The 17,408-nt window shown below is 40.9% G+C and overlaps 1 protein-coding gene across 14 annotated transcripts in view; it reads right to left on the reverse strand.

Moving 5' to 3' along the window:
- Positions 1 to 1,898: 1,898 nt before the first annotated feature.
- PACS2 (phosphofurin acidic cluster sorting protein 2) overlaps positions 1,899 to 17,408 on the reverse strand; it is a 456,225-nt gene continuing 440,715 nt past the window's right edge. For 13 of the 14 annotated variants that reach the window (XM_085627181.1, XM_085627184.1, XM_085627185.1 and 10 more), the window contains 3 exons: positions 9,488 to 9,714; positions 6,064 to 6,177; positions 3,212 to 4,154 (listed from right to left, as the gene is read on the reverse strand). In XM_085627181.1, the coding sequence (XP_085483307.1) occupies positions 4,036 to 4,154; positions 6,064 to 6,177; positions 9,488 to 9,714 (460 nt within the window). In that variant the 3' untranslated portion in view covers positions 3,212 to 4,035. Of the gene's footprint in view, positions 4,155 to 6,063; positions 6,178 to 9,487; positions 9,715 to 17,408 lie in introns of all 14 variants that reach the window. The other variant, XM_085627187.1, reaches the window with a different exon arrangement.

The following is a 17,408-nucleotide window of genomic DNA, read 5'->3' on the forward strand; positions in this document are numbered from 1 at the left end:
AAGACAACCCAAACACCATGTCATTCATGTTGTATGTGACTGAGCAATATTGCGTACGCATGGTGCCACTTGACTTGTGACTGATCTCAGTGAAACATTATGCCACTTGGAGACATTTCAACAATTTGTCACGTCAAAGGGTGTCAAGATCACCCTTGATCCCCTGACAGGCCACAACAAGTTTATGTTGGTTGGAGATGGTTCAGGTGTTTACAGTTAACTCTTTGTGTGGGTAAGAATGGGGGTCCCTATTTCCGTCCATACAGAAGATGTCCAAGGAGCAGTTTAAAAAAGCTTGGCTCACCTTCCTCCGGAGAGTCTGATAAAAGCCGTGGACCAGAAAGAAAGTCATTAGCTCTGGAAAGATTAAGCTATCCATTAGACAGAGAAGGTGTGTGAAAAGTTGTGAGGTGGGCCCTTTCCTTCCAAGCAGAAGGTAGTTCTTACTGCCTCACTGGTAAGAATCTAGGGCCCGCGTCATTGAAAGGCAGGGAACAAATGTATACTAGCAATTAAATTCACTCACAACAGATCACATTAAGAAGGGATCCCAGACATGGCTCTGTTCTGAACAGTGTTCAAAAGAAACGAGAGATTAACAGTTTTGATAGACTAACTGAATGTCAAATTGTTGGTACATGCTAGCTAGGATCAGTTAATCATACAGGCATACATCCAAAACTGCTACTACTTCGGCAATTTTTCTGGAAGCTGACTAGGCTCTTACATGAAGCAAAACTCCTAGGAGGCGGAGGAATAGGCACAGAAGAATGCACATCTATCAGACGTAAGACTCACTGATCTTCGCTACAGGCACTATTATTAATGTTTCCAGTAGAAGACACTTTCTCAGATGAAGATTTGCAATAAGTTGCAGAAAGGCTGACTTTCGAGGCAGTGAAGCGATCTTCTAGCAAAACCCAGGAACCAAAGTTAACAAATGGACATGTGTAACTAGATGAAAGGGTGGCGATTAAAGGGTAGATAGAAACAGCAGCGCACAAACCAAAGTGTCACATGCACTATCCAGAAGGGAGTAAGAAAAAAACACAATTAAATTGGGAGGGTAAATGTGATATGGGTTAAGCTAGATACCATCTTGTTTTAGACCTGTCAACAAAAACAGCATCTAGATTTTATTTTAGACTGAACTCTCCTTTTTCTCTCAACCGATGGATCATTGAATGTACAATCATGCACAGGAACGTCATGCAAAGAGTTTGTTGTGAACTTAATAGTCTAATCTGTGTTGTTTTCTCAGGACTTGTTCAGTTATTAGTAGATAACTAGTTATTTATTTATCAGAAGAATGACAACCTGACACACAGAAACAGATTATTAATTCGAAATACTAACAAGAGGAGAATTGCAATGACCAAAGCAGTAAAAGATGTTGCTATAAAAAAAAACAGAAACCTCGTATGCGCAACTGAAACATTCCACCGGCACTAAAGTAATTCAAAGTTCTACAAAACAAGAAGTGGACTCAATGTGAAGTGACGCATATGTGTTTATATATGTATTGTCCGTGCAACATTCAGTAAGAGACTGCTTGCAGCAAGAGAGAAGATGAAGCTATACCACATCTACAGTCCAGTTTCAAAATGCTCAAAACTTAGTGGAACTCAAACCTCACAACCACCCGCTTGTCTCCCCCACAAGAGAGAAAGCTGCTCAGGAGGCGAAGTGCACATTTTCTAACTACTAATATTTGTATAATGGCTTCCACTTTGGAAAAATATATACAAACATAAGAAGGTAAGAGATTTGAGTTTCAATCTGACTTTTGCCTTTGCGATCACAATTTAAAGGAAATTAGAGAGGAGCTAAAGCAACCCTATTGATTCAAATACAGATACATTCACTGGCAAAACAAATTAGCAAAATCAAGCAATGCTGTTGGGAATATTCCTTTAACAAAATGTGTTACTGCAAAAAACAAATTTATAAAAAAAACAGGAGTACTAAATTATTATAAATATTTTTGTAAGAAAGTGTATCAACAAACTATCTGGGAAGTGTATGAGATGAGAGCAGGACCCAATACTATTAGGTGGGATCCAGAAATAATCAGAGTAAGCGGAGGTTTTTCAAACCGGCATGAAGTCTTTCAAGCTTCTATACTGTGGGGCACGAACAAGGGGAAAGAGAATAAGGGAAAAGAGAAGAAAATCATTGAGGGAAAATGATCTCTCCACCAAATAAATTTAATAGCTGAGAGCTTTTAGCAAAATCCAGGAAACCCAACTCTTCTGTTATGTTGTTGGCAATAAAGAAATTTAGTAGCTGTTGGTTTTCCATCATGGCACATGGCAAGACAATTATTTGAGGAGCCTAATCAGAAGGCTTAAAAACCTTTGAACTCTTGTCTGAACATGTTCACCTCCTCCACAGACTGCAGGGATATCTTTCAATTTAATGTGCACCAACATTGATAGCGTAAACAGTGGTAGAAGTTAGTGTGCACAGGGATAGTAGTGTTTTTATGACATGGTGATTGGTCTACTGTAAAACTGAATCAGACCTCTAATTTGATTCATAAGGGCTATAGAAAAAGTCAATAGGTAGTAGTCACTCACGATCTGGGTGAGATATCAACCCATGACTAAAGGCAATTCAGTTTGGAACCTCGGGGGCAGGCAGTGCCATGCCTAGTTTCTTCTTAGAAAGGAGTGCTTCACAGGATGGGGTAATGAGTGATCTGGAATAGCTTTTCTTAAATCTAGAACAATGTACAATCTCTGACATGTTTCGGCAAATGAAATATCAGCTCAGTACAAGGTCTAATATGGCAAATTTCTAGTCATTAATTTGAACTCAACTTTGGCTTTTGATCTGGCATTGAGAAGGGTGATATCAGTGTCAGATAAATTTGCCATGTAAAAACATAGTAGCTCAAAGGTTTCTGAATTTCTTCCCAACAGGGACTGGCAAAATGTTTTTTATCAGGGGTAAAATTGGTATAATGCCCACCCCTCATTTGTTTAGGCAGCCATTTAGCTTTGGAAATGGAGAAGAATTATGACAGAACACATGACAATGCAAAGTCCTAACCAACAATGGGCATCTAACAACTTAAACTGTAAGTCTAAGCTACGCTAGAGCATCTTTTCCTAGGGAGAAATCAAATATTTCTCAAAGACAATAACACACCCCAATGCAACCATTGTGGATTGACATGAAACTTGTACGATGACAACTTCTTTCTTTTGTGTGTCCAACAATATCGAATTTTTAAGTGTTAGGGTTAGCTTCAGATGTTTCTTGGCCTTCAAGTACTTGGCATCTCCTTTAGGATAAAGTTTATTAAAAAATCTACATATGGCTGTATGTTGTGGGTTTGTCTCTATGGGTCTTCCTTGCATCAAGACATTTTACCCCTTGCTCTCAATCGGCGAAATTCCTTCCATAAATAAGGACTTTTAAAAACATTCTGTAAAATATGTTTTTGTGATCATCAAACTTGTTATCCTGCCATGTCTGAGGTCAAGCATACCTTCCAAGAGGTGAAAGGGGGGGGGGATATTATTGGATAACGATGGGACAGAGAGGACAGCATCATCTTCCAGCAATATTCAGTCACCTGTTCATTCTTACCTTGCATTTACAAATCCTACAGCATCTCAAATTGCATTAAAAAAGTAACTAACTTAGATGCTCAACACCCAATCATGAAGAAACATAAAAACACCCTTCAGGTTAATAAGCAGTGCAGTTATTCAGTTATCCACTCTTGTTTCCACCGATTGTTCGGGGGAGGTGCTTAAATTATTTTCAAGTTACCGGCGCAATCTATACTTAAGACATTTTTTTGCTTTTTTTTTTTTTAAGGGTTTCCTTCCCTTGTAGTAAAATTAATATAAAAAAGTAATCCAAGCGTAGCTTTAAATAAATCTGCACAATAATAATAATAGTAGTAAAAAAGCAACATTGTGTGGTGGTTTCAAATTGTTGGCACTCGTTAGTTTTCTGGCGCCCAGCGGTCCAGTCCTTAAAGGAAAAAAACTTCTCTCCTGCGCACCCTTCCCCGGAACGCTAGAAATTGGATTTGGAGTGTCCGAATATACATATTGGAAGGTGCTTCACATGTGAGGACCACTGAGCTGCAAGCTGGAAAAACTTGACATCGTTCCACTCCACACCATCAATCATCACTGCCATAGGAGGAGAAGGAAACATATTATTGTTTAGGAAACAAACAAGCCAATCGGAACACACAGCAAGCTGAACTATCATAGTCCACTGTAGTACTGCCATGGGAACCGGAACTAAATGTGGGAGAGACTGTGTTCATAGCCAAAAATGGGAGGTTCTGAGTCCGGGAAATTGAACACTTTGAAGAGACATGGAAAGCAGAAGGACTCTATGGAGCACAGAAAAACAGATCTCAAAGGCAACAATGAAAATGACAAGTCTTACGTTTGGGAAAGAGGTTATATGAGTGGGGGGGTGGGTATAAATTGAAAAGAGGATGACCAAGCTCTAGGATCTGGAGATTTAAGTGACTTGGGGCATGACGGGACAGGAGTGGCAATGGTTACCATGGGGCTCGGAGACAAGGAAAAATATGCATATCAAGGCAACAGAGGCATTTCAGGGAGGGAATTCTCATCAAATCTGATTGCATGGTGTTTAAACTATTTGCAGCAAGAATATCCGCAACGTTTGCAACAAATTTCAGAAATACTGGACAAGTCCCTGTCTAAGATCAAGCAACATTATGAAAATGATTGCTCCTCCAGTCAAGTGGTCATATCGGGGAAGCTGTGCTTAAAGGGTACAAGTGCCCAAACCTTGTAACTGTATACTTGTTGATATCAGGGACACATCAGAACTGCTCATGTTCTGGAAAGCCTTAAAACCTGGCTTCAGAATCAGAAAAATTATGTTTCCTGTTAATCCTTGCAGAGGACACCAGCGCCTAGAGACTACATTGACGTGCTTGTTGTGCATTATAAACCCAGCGTACATTTACTAATGTATGTATTTACTCCTCCACCTAGCTGTAACTCTCCACCTTTTTGTTATTCATCATTTCCGAATACAGGTTACACCTATGTGTATACTTGCATTTGCACTAGTAACTTTTTACCAGTTGGTGGAGACTCCTGCCACTTGGGTGGAGATCTCACTATGACATACTATAGGAACAATTTAATAACGTTCATTTTTTGTTTTTTAAACATAAAAATATTTTCACATATTAATTTAAATGAATGTATAAAAATATGTATTATTAACCTGGAAATAATAAAATTAATGTTTACAGCACATTAACTCATCAAATAAAATGTGAATTAAATAATACAAATAATTAAGTAAATTAATCTAAAAATATTAATTTTTAACCAGTGATTTAAAAAATACTCTCCAATATTTTTTTTAAATTTGTATTTAATAGTTAATAAAGTTGGCTAAAAATTATATAAATGCAAAAACGTTTACGGTTCATAATTTTTTTAAATTATCAAATTAACAAAAATAATAATATATATACATATTTAATTTTTTATCACTTAAAATAAATATATCATTTTAAATGACAAACTAACTTAATTTAACATTATCTCCTTGTGTTATTATTTTAATCCCCTGCCTCCGTTGTTTTCTATGTGAGTGTATAGCAATACCAGTAGTTGGTCTCAGTGGTGCTTGGCCTACTCAAAGGCTGGTATGCAATACAATTGAACCTGTTTTTGGCACCTTAATAGCTATTGTAACTCTAGAAGTGTATTTTTCTAACTCCAATTTTCGTATTCTTTTGTGGGTATACATTCTGTATTAACATATCCTGCCCAAACTCCTATCTTACTACCATTCTCCTGGTCTCGCCCATCGTAGTTGAGAACTCCGTCCAGAAAACACAGGAGAGTCGGAAGTCTGTTGCTGTAGGTTTGTGAATTGCATTTTGTGGTGTGTATTTAGTACTACTGTTGTCCTATTTTACGTACTATAAAATGCAGTTTGTGAGTCAGGTCTTAAGTTCATAAATCCACAGATGAATGTCGGTAAGAGTTAGGGTTTCTACTTCTTAGAACCAGCTGCTCTGACACATGTACTCACCCCGCAACATGTTCTGCTGGTGTTTGGCCGTGCAGATCAGTCGACTGATGCCTTCTATACACTGACTCTTCGGCTCAACGTCCTTATCTTTCGTTTTTTTAGGCAAAAACATGACTGTAAGAGGTTAAGAGGAAAGAACTTTCAAACTCAATCCACTAAGTTTTGTAAAAAAAAAAAACGAATGCTGTTCCATCTGCAGCTTGAGACAACAGCACACTGCACAACCTCAAACCATCTTATACTGTAAAAGAAAACTTCCAATTCCTTTTCTTCACTAAGCATTTCATTCTTTGTGAAATATACATTTTTCTAAACTTGCATTAAAACGTACCATGTACGTGGAGTATGTTGAACACTGAAACCTGTTTCAAATCTTAACAGCATATTTGTTCTTTGTTTTTTTTACACAAACATATTTGTACATCTATAATATATGCATATTGAAATGCACAAAATGGTCAAATGCACACCCACACCAATACTGCATGTTAAATGGGCAGAGCAGGTCATTGTTAGTTCATCATAGAGTTCCTCTGGACACGTTATGAAATGCAAAGAGACACTCCATTACAAGGAAGGCATGGAATCTTTGACAGTTTTTCCAGAACCCAATAGCAGGTGGCAGGGCCACATTTCTCAGTCAGTTATCAGGGCAGGGAAGCAGAAAGGACTATTTATTTCTAGTGATGTACTTTGGTCTGATGAAGTAAACAGTCTTGTGCGTGCAACCAGGTTTTTAACCAGATTCAGTTCTTTGCAGTCATCCAGAAGAATTGATCACTGTTTGAGCATCTTTGTGAAGTAGCTACTTAGCGTTTTCTTCTTTCTTCTGGAGTCAGTGTGAAGGCACCTCATGGAGCCTCAGTCAAATCCCTTCTGCAAATCCCGACGTTGCTCTCATGGTGCAGATGAGCAGCATGAGAGCAGCGCCAGGATCGGCTGGAGCGGGCTGCCTCGACGCTCCATCAGACACAGGAGGCATGGCCAGCTCTCCACCTAGCTGTCTCCGACAGCTAGGTGGACAGGTTCACACTGCGCAAGTCAGGCTGGCCGGCTAAAGTGACATGCGCAGTGTAAACTGGTGGAGTGAGCACCACTCACCTGCTGCCAGTCAGCAGCAGCCCCGCTCCCCAAACACTGTTTGGGCTGGGAGCAATGAAAAATAAAATGGTAATTTTTTTACCCTTTTATTTTTACATGTTTGCTGCACTGGCAGCGGGGGGTTACGCTCCTCTGCCCTAATGCGGGGGCCGCCACTGCTAAGACCAATCAAACCAACGGTGCTTACCTAAGCCACAGTTTCACTCTCCCTGCGGCTCTTGCTCCGTGTGCAACTTTACAACGGAGTCTAAAATGGTAGATGTGGGCCTGAGATAATCGTGGGCACAAAGTTCAATGACTAACTACCACAGTGAATATGTGATATATTTAATTAATAGGCTGTCCCTGTAGCTTACAATATGTAGACTTGACCATGGGAAAAATAGAAAAGAGAATGACTGAGGCTTGCAAAAATCAACAAAGTTTTCAAACAAGAAAACTTTCTTAATTTCTGCAAGCCTATTTCAAAACATTTCTTTAAACCTCTTACTCCAAACAGTGCTTCTTTTTTTCTCATCCCTTTCTTCAGCAAGCCCACAGCCCCCCATTTCTTAGGATTTGCACGCTCTACAAAACCTATATATTATCTTCATGCTACATTAAGTGGGCGAAGGCTTTAAGAACCTATGGTGAGCTGATCTTCAAGAGTGCATTCCAAAAAACTATAACTTATCTAGTAAACACAAACTGTAATGCATTTAGTGAGACGTCTGTTTCCCTTTGGCTTGCTTTTTTATGCAGTTAAAAGGGTATCACTACGTGACAGTGTTTCCTCACTTACCCCCACTGCGCTAGAAATCAGTGATCCATGGATGTCAGTGGGTAAAACAATTAGACAAAGGAGCTGAACATGGACCTCAACACTGCTCCTGCTACAGCTCATCCAATGTTTCAAGTAAATCTCATGATGTCAAGAACAACAAATACGTGTACGGAAGGCTCTTATTTGGTGTGGACGCCATCACTTGTGTGCAAGTTAAGAACGTTCTATGAATATTATAGACAAATGTCTTATTGCTTGGCATTCCAGTTGGTTGATGTTGGGATTTTAACACTGTAACACAGCAAGAACTAACGCAAGTACCCAAACTTGGTATGGGTACCTTGAAGACTATTTCTCTAAAATGAACGGGTGTTCATGCTAAGGCCACCACTGACGTTTATCACATCTAGAGGGGACACACTGATATGATCATGTCAATCACCAAAACCCTGAGTGGACACATCCTCTGGGCACTCCTGAAGAAAGACGCAAGAATGGCTTCAGAGGGTCAGTGAAATGGTGAAAAGAATCTGGTGCACCAGGTAAAATAGCATTTTTCAAGTGGAGCGCGAGGTACTACATCAGAACCCGTCGGCGTAAAAAAAAATCTGAAGATGGCGTCGATGACATTGCAAAGTATTACCAAGAGGAGGAGTCACACAGTCTCGTGACTCGAAGAAAACTTCTTGGAACAAAAACAACTTGTATTCATCCGAGCCCAACACTAGATGGCGGACGTATGCAAAGCATGTGTATCTACAGCACACAGGCCTCGAACTAGCATTTGTCATGCTGAGTGATCATCAAACCCTGATAAAAGGCAACCTTTTAGGACTTCTGCAGCAATCTTGTGCCACTATTAGTGGCATAATCAGCATGTAGTGTTTTAAAAAGGCAGGGTTATCTCACTAAAAGTCTTTTGGAGCGTCTGCTTTAACACCTTCCAAAATAGATAGTAGTAAGTTTCATTTACCGATGGCTGACTACATGCATTTGCTGTGGCAGTTAGGAAAGGCCATGTACCTTCAAGTAACAGATACAACTCTCATAAGGAGTTTATTTCATATGTAAACAAACACAAGAAGTGCCAAAACATTGTGAAAACTGCCATGGGGTAAAGAAATCAAAATATTGCACTAATAAGAAAAAGATTATTCGAGGTACAAAGAAAAGATGCCTGGTCCAAAATTTGCAGAAAGATGCAGAAATCCCACATTTGGACATCACCTTACTGCTGCTAGCTAATAACGCCATACATTTACTGCTGAATGTCTAGAGATGTTTTGGTGACAGTGAACCAAGAACAGTAATCTAAAGGAGTCTGCATGAGGATGAACTGAAACCGACAATTATCATAGAAATTGGCCACCTTATTTATTTCTAATGGCTGAGTTCGGAGATCTTCCCGGGGGAGATGGGGATGTTTACAGCATTGCACTCCATAGTATTGCCAATGCTGCTGAAAAAAAGTTATACTTTGAAAACAAGTTGCTGCGATAATAGTCCATGAGGTGACTCCGGACGATTTCATTGCCCGGACCATCACGTCGCAACTCTTACCCTTCTTGTTCTTTTCCTTGGTTACCACCGTCATGGACATGGTGGGTGTAGAAGCCGCCTCTACGCTGCTGGGCAGCCTGCTGACCTGGAGCGAGCGGAAAGTGCATTTGAGTGTGTTTTTAGCAGTGGAGGAGTCCTTTTTCTCTAGATCTTTCTTTTTCTCTGTAGGTTGAGCGGCGATCCAATAATCCAACTGTAGTCCCATCAGCTCGCTGCCGGGGCTCTGGCTGGGAGTGCACAGGAAGCAAGCAAAGAAAAGTTAACTATCAGAAACCAAGACATAGAGATAATCTTCAAACATTTGTTGGACTTAATACATCCATGTGTAACCAAAATGCGTTGCATGGTTGGTAGAAGTTTGATGATATTTAATCAGTATGATGGAGCCCGGCAGGTACAGACAGGCACCAAGTGACCCCACTATCAGGAAGACAAGTCAGCCACATCAACCTGTAAGTTTCTGACACAGCACACTGAGGAGACTGAGGAGACAATCACACCAAAAGGCCTTCAAGTGAATAACTTATCAGCAGAGGATCCCTAACCCATTCAAGGACACCGAGTTACACCATGAACGGCAATGACTGGTGTGTTAGGACACATTTATCAAAATAAAATTTATCAAAATCAGCCAACACTGGTGTTGAAATCTAAGCAGGGAAGAGGGACCATGAAAGCTAAATTGTTTTTACTTTTAAAGTATGCAAGGAGTAACATGTCTTGTGGCCGGGGTTTCTCTCACATCAATTAGCAACCAATATTGCAGCAAGTGATCTCCCAATTCGTCTGACTACACGCCTGTGCCAAATATGAAGATATTTGGTATCTTTTTAATGCCACATAATAAGAATAAATAGATAGGAACTCCCCTCTTTCTTTGATTTTATTGTTACTTTATTCCCTTTCTACCTATTTCATTTATCTGTTGTTCAAGTGGCCTTGTGTTGTGCTGTTATGTGAAGCATTCAAGTCCACCGTGACAGCCGACTCATTCACTGAAGTTGACCTTAACTTATACAGGAGCGAGATATCAAGTTCCGTATCTTGAAAACTAACATTGGGGCCAAGTAGAGGGTCTGCAAATATACTGCTCTCAATCGAGAGAGCAACGCTATCCCATTAATTCAAGCCGACCGTTATTTTCGAAAGAGCACTACAGAGTTGCTAACATTGCGGATTGGCACCTGTGGTGCCAAATCGTGGATTAACATGTGGTTTTGATATCACGCATCATAGGACGCTTATAATCTGATAGTAGCTCTAATCAGAACACTCCACCCACAAGATCAACAAATCATTCCCCAGAACCCAGTCCTGATGAGACCCCATATCTAGAGTGGGTCGAAACGCCGTTGAGAACAGACAAGAGAGAGAGCATAAAACAAGTCATCATTAATAAATCTGGCTCATCCTTTTGTACTTTACAATAACCTGTTCCCCCCTTTTTTTCACAATGTCACACAAATATTCACTAAAATAGGTTATGGTCACATCACTGGGGTTCGCATTTGTTTCCTAAATGTGTAATATGTAAATATCTTATGGATTGTATATAACAAATGAATTGGTGATATATACCTATATTGCATAATAAAATTACCTACATCGGCTGACGTTAGGTAAATCGGATAAACAAGTTTATGGGCTTTAATTAACTTGTGTAAAGAAAATAATAATGTGAATAACTTTTGGACCTGATGGAGAGTTATTAATGTATAGAATAACTTTTGTTTATGATTTATTCAGAGCAATTACTATAGTTGCAGAATTTCATATTGATTTTGATGAATGAGTTCCTTGTGAACATTGTTTTTTGGTACTGTTATGTGAAGCATGGCAACTTTTATTCTATTACGGGAAACATTAATAAGTTGCCACCAAGTGTTTGCAGCCTGCTGTGTGCAATATTCTGGTGTCTGGGGTGTGGTGTTCAGAATATTACAAGTTGTTTAGTTCAAGATTTAAGCTTCAGTTTTGAGACTGTACTGTAACAAAATAGCTGAAATACACAATGCAGCAGCAGGCAGATTCCACCTTAGATAATTGTATTTTCTTCTCTCAAGGTAAAAGATGCGTGTGCACGTGAAGCATAGAATGCATAGTAAAGAACACTGTTACTACCTATATTTCACATGCACAATGGAGGCTGGTGGTACCCATGAATCAGCAACAGGACAAGCTGCAAGTTGTTGGATACATGGTAGTAAGCTTTACTGTTTGCACCGTCTGCTGATATAGCAAACGCAGAGCCCCATATCCTAAAGAGTGAGATGGCCAGAAAGCAGAGGTAGTTGAAGTAAATTATGTTTTAAAACACTCAGGCTCACCAAGCCCTCCTTTTGCCTGAATGTCAGGACAGTAATGTTTTGTGTATGTATGTGTGTTTGACCATGCTGCGGCCTTGCAAAAATCCATGTCCGGGACTTTGGCAAGGAAACCCAGAGTAGACCTTCTTTGTGAGTTGACTGATCTTGTGGATTTTCAGTGAGTCACCTGCATGTGGATGCAGAACAAACCTGAATGCAATGCACCATCCGTCGAGCTTTGCCCCCCTTGGAAATGCGCTGCCCAAGCTGTGTGGTTACAAAGGAAAGAAATTGCGGTTTTGCACAAAGGCTTGGTTCTATCTATACAGTGTATGAGTGTTCGTTGAATAGATTTCAAAGTTCAATAGTTTTACAGAGATGAAAACATGAAACAACCACTGGAAGACAACTTGCGCCTGTGTAGAAGCCAACCTTGTCTTTGCGCATTTCAATGAAAGCTTCCTCCATCGTCAGTGTCTGGAGTTCGCCAACTTTGTGCAAGGAAGTGACTATTGTGAGAAACATGTTTCCATGTGAGCAGTGGGTGGAAAGGGGCAGGGGCATAAGTCTTCAAGACAATACTGAGATCCTAAGGAGGCACTCCTGGGCGATCTCGATGGAATCCTTCTTAATACTTCCATGAAAGCATTAAACACAAGTATTTTGTTTGCTTTTGTGTGTCTAGTGCTGACAAATTAACCAACAGAGGTGTAGGCTAGGTCCTGCACTGTGTTTGATGGGTTCGAAGTGATAGGATGTACAGATCATCGTTCACAATAATGTACAATTCATTCCCACTTTGCTGCATGGCTTGCACAGGAGTGCTTGTTTTAAGAACACTCAGATGCTCCAATGGTAAATTCTGGTAACCAAAGATTTCAGGAGTTGTCTAGATTGAGTGACTATGGATCTGGATGATACATTTGGAAGTGGTGCATTACCAACCAATTTGAGCCAATTCCGACTTTGAATTGTGTCTGTGTGAACATTTCGAAGCACCGGGAGTACCATACTTGGCTGGCCTATGCATGACAAGTGTGGGATTGCTTTTCTTACATGTTTGTGACGTAGCATATTTGCTGCATAGGCCTTCATGCATTGGAATACAGCCCTCGTTTGTGTATAAAATGCATTGCAGCAGTTCAGGGCCTAGAAGCCTGATCAGTACAATGGAGGGCATTTTGCTTTTAAATGTTGAGTGGTCAACGGTCACGTATTTTCTGTTGCTCATGTAAATAAGCCAAAAAAAGGGATTTCTCCACTTTTTGCAGCACTTTGCTCTACAACTATAAATGGCCTTCCATGGTTCTGCATCAAAGGAACCCAAATATACAACAGCTCCTGTGGGCTTCCCGAAAGCTTTACCGTTCACTGTAACAAAAACACGAGTCGAGCATGAACAGATCCCTCCCTATTCAACAGATTAGTATGAATAGACCCCCCTCCCCATTCCACAGATTAGCATGAATATACCCCCTCCCCATTCGACAGATTAGCATGAATAGACCCGCGTCCCATTGCACAGATTAGCATGAACAGACCCCTCCCCATTCCACAGATTAGCATGAATAGACCCCTTCCCCATTCCACAGATTAGCATGAATAGACCTGCTTCCCATTCCACAGATTAGCATAAACCGACCCCTCCCCATTCCACAGATTAGCATGAATAGACCCCCTCCCCATTCCACAGATTAGCATGAATAGACCCGCTCCCCATTCCACAGATTAGCATGAACAGACCCCTTCCAATACCACAGATTAGCATGAACAGACCCCTCTCCATTCCACAGATTAGCATGAACAGACCCCTCCCCATTCCACAGATTAGCATGAATAGACCCCCCCCCCCTTCCCATTCCACAGATTAGCATGATTAGACCCACTTCCCATTCCACAGATTATCATGAACAGACCCCTCTCCATTCCACAGATTAGCATGAACAGACCCCTCTCCATTCCACAGATTAGCATGAACAGACCACTCCCCAATCAACACATTACTACATAGAAAATGGTAGAAATTACACCAATAATTGGGGTGGTGCAAGGCAGATGGATCTGGTGCTACAGGAATGCTGAGAGACTTCAGGCCATGCGGCACAAAGGTAAATTAAGCTCTATGTGATCTGGCATAGATAGTCTAAACTTAACTATACTGTAAAGCAGCTAGTTATTGCATAGGGATTAGACTAGTAGGTTGGGAATGTGTGGTGAAATATGATTTGGGTTGAATTTTGAGTTCATCCATTTTGTTCACAAGTTATTAATAATTATGTCAATAATTCATAATTTTGTATGCAGGAGAATAGCCCATTCTATAGGATTATAGCCTGAATCCGAACGATAAGAAGGTAGAGGACCTTTAACAAATGGCATAGCTCACGGCAGAAGGGCTATAATGCTATCAAATATCCCACCCACTGAGGGTATACTGTTCTAAATTAAAAAGGAGGAAACAGAAAGACAAACGCTATAATGCTGGAGCAGGTGGCCTACACCAGCCAAAATTGGTGTTGAGTCACTCCATTGTCTTCAATGGAGCATTCAACCTCCCAATGTTCCAATTAAGCTTCAAGGCCCACTGCTGAGGGCAATTATGGTTGTTAAAGGCCCCAAACCAAAGTTTTGTCTCGAGCCGCAGGCAGTGCTTAACGGTAGCTGGTGGTTGCATGTGGGGCCCAAGGGCATGCATTTTTGGGTCCAGCACTTATTTTTACCTACAGGTTTTAACAGAGATTAAAAGAGTGAAAAAAACACAAGAAGGAGGAAGGGAAAGACTGAAAACCCCAACAGAGGGAGAAAGCAGGAACCTACAAGAGTGAGATAAAGGGGCAGGGAGATTAAAGAGGCATAAGGTGGAATTAAGGCCACAGAGAGCTGGTATTCACCATGCTGAAATTCAATAGCATCGAAGGAGGCAACACTTTGGGCCCAGCACCTATTCTTTTACAAATTAAGCAATGGCTGTGGGTGAGGGAGGGTCTTTAACAACTTTTATAGACCAAAGTGGAACGGCTGTAAAACTATTCAAATATTACACCCACTAGGGTTAGAATGTTATAAATTTAAGAAGGGAGAAACAGAAAGACAAGCAATGGAAAGTTGGAGAACAAGGTTGGTGCCTGCCATTATGTGCCCTGAGGCGCTTTAATGTCTTCAATGAAGCTCTCAACTTTCCAATGTTATAGTAAGTGTTGGTTTGTTATAAAATACCACCATTGTATGAATGCGTGTTTACGGATTTCGCCGTTCGGGGCAGGGCTGTGCATTTTCACCTGCAGACAAGAGATTTTCTGACAGATCTGTCTATCTACTAACAACTCACCTTACACAGGCATAACTCAATGAAAGGAGTCAGTTTCCTTTTGGGACTTGGAAAATCTATTGGCTATGACCCCAATAATTTCAGGGAGCACAACGTGTTGGTCCAACTAAGATTATTTTCATGAAGTCTCACTTTTCAAACTACTCTGTTAGTTAAAGGAAGTGGTGGAAAAGTGTACGCAAATATTACTGACCAGTTTATCCACAGAGCATTCACTTGGGACATGGGGGTGTGGAAACCTAGGAGTGAATTGTGGGTATTTTATTTTCTTACGGGCTGTTTTGAATAGATCTAGGTCTGGAGTGTCCCACTTTAGAAAATATCTCTAGCTTGATTTGGGATTGAGTTCCCACTCGTATGTTTTGCTTGTGCCTGCTGAGTAATTTTGCAAAATCATTGCATGTCCGTGGATGGTTTCCTACCAGAAGGCGGATGTAGGAGACCCGTGTGCCAATTCTTTGTGCAATTTGAGGCAAAAGAAGGGCCTGTGTCTGCCCCTGCTTAATACAGGACTGGCAGATTGTGTGCATCGGTACACATTTGCAAGTGTGTGTGGAAATCTTTCAGCACAGGAAACAATGTTTTCCATTCCAACGCAATGATGTGAAGTACTTGTTCTAAATTGCTTTAGAGTCCTTGAACTGTGAAATTAGACATATGTTCTCCCCAACTTTGGAGAGAGGCATCTGTTTTAAGTGCTATGTAATGCTGGGGGTCTGCAAAGTATTGCCCGGTTGCAAGATTTAGGTGTTCCACCACAGCAGTCTGTCCTTGATCTGAGGCAACAACAACACTAGATATGTTCACTCCCAAAAAACCTACGCCCACTGGGACGTCAGCTGCCCCTTCAATGGACGCATCTGTTGACCTGCATAAGGAACCAACTCTTTTCATTAAGCTCATTATGTCCAACAGCTTCATCACGATTCTTACTCTCAGAGATTGTGACATCTGAAAACTGGAAAACATCTCTCACTGCGTGTACTCTCGCTCGTGTCAACTGCCTATTTCAATTTTGCTCCCACATTATTTTGGTTCTGCAGAGATGCAGATGTGGTTTTCTGACATAAGCAGTAAACCCTGACTGGTGAAGCAAAGTTAATGATGTTTGGGTATGTGATGGGCATTGCTGAGTAGTCATTACTTTTCTCAGCCAACTGTCCAGATAAAAGCAGACAGGGCCTCTTTGATGGCGGAGGTGAACTGCCACAATGGCAAGACATCTGGCAAACGCTCTTTGTGCAGATTTACGGTTGTAAGATAAAACTGATTTCATTTTTTTTTTATTATTGAATTGATAATTCTTTCTTTCCATCATACAGCGAAGGCACTTGTGATTAGTTGGAAACATAAGTATAGGAAATTAAGTGCCTTCGAGGTCAAGCGGTGCTAAAAGGTTGCGTTCTTGCAGAAGCAGCGTTATTCCCTGTCACCTTGCAATGAATGGTTTCTAAAAAGGTATTCAGGACCTGCAGATTCAATACGGGACACAATCTGCTGTCATTCTTTGGTATTTCCAGCTACATAAACTAGTCTCCTTGACCCATCTGATCTAGTAGCACATCTTCTGACTTCCTGGTTTATCAGTGAGTGAATCTCTTTGCAATGATGGTATGTGATCTCTGTTAATTGTTTTCATTTGTGGAGGTGTACTTGGTGAGTGAACTCATTGGAGCAGTAATGCTACACCTTTGCCAATACCAATTTGTCTGTTACTGTGCTCCATTCAGGAGGGTAATCCCCCAGCCTTCCCCCGACACGTGTCTTCTAATCAAGGGGGGTGTGCACAGAGTCCACTGCTTGGATGCAGCAGGTCTTTGTGAACTGAAGCCTCTACCGCAACCTTTGCGTCCTCAAACCCCTCCTCTCTGAAATCACTGGTTGGTTATCTGTGTTGCTGTGGTTGTTCTTGCTGTGGAACAGACGTATTACTTTGGTGGGTGTTGGGTCTTACCCTATCCTCTGAGCCAGGTAGATTCTATGTCATTGACTAGATCACTGGAATGCGCAGGGTGCGGGCGATTAGGATCTTTTGGGCGTCTATGGATGCAGCCTGCTGAACCAGTTAGTCTCTTTGGTGGTGGATGATCTGCTTGATTACATCAACCTACAAACCACTGGAGCGGTCATGTCTGCCTGGGGCAGAGCATAATAATATTCATCTCAGAGCTGTTGTCGACCTTCAAATGAACGTGGTTGTGCCCATAGATTTGGGGTCCTTATTCTATTCAAGGGCTTCATTAATATGTGGACCAATGCAGAGCCCAGAAATATGTAGCCAGGAGAG

This window comes from Triturus cristatus, chromosome 9, assembly GCF_964204655.1.
Source record: "Triturus cristatus chromosome 9, aTriCri1.1, whole genome shotgun sequence".
In the NCBI taxonomy this organism is placed as follows: domain Eukaryota; kingdom Metazoa; phylum Chordata; class Amphibia; order Caudata; family Salamandridae; genus Triturus; species Triturus cristatus.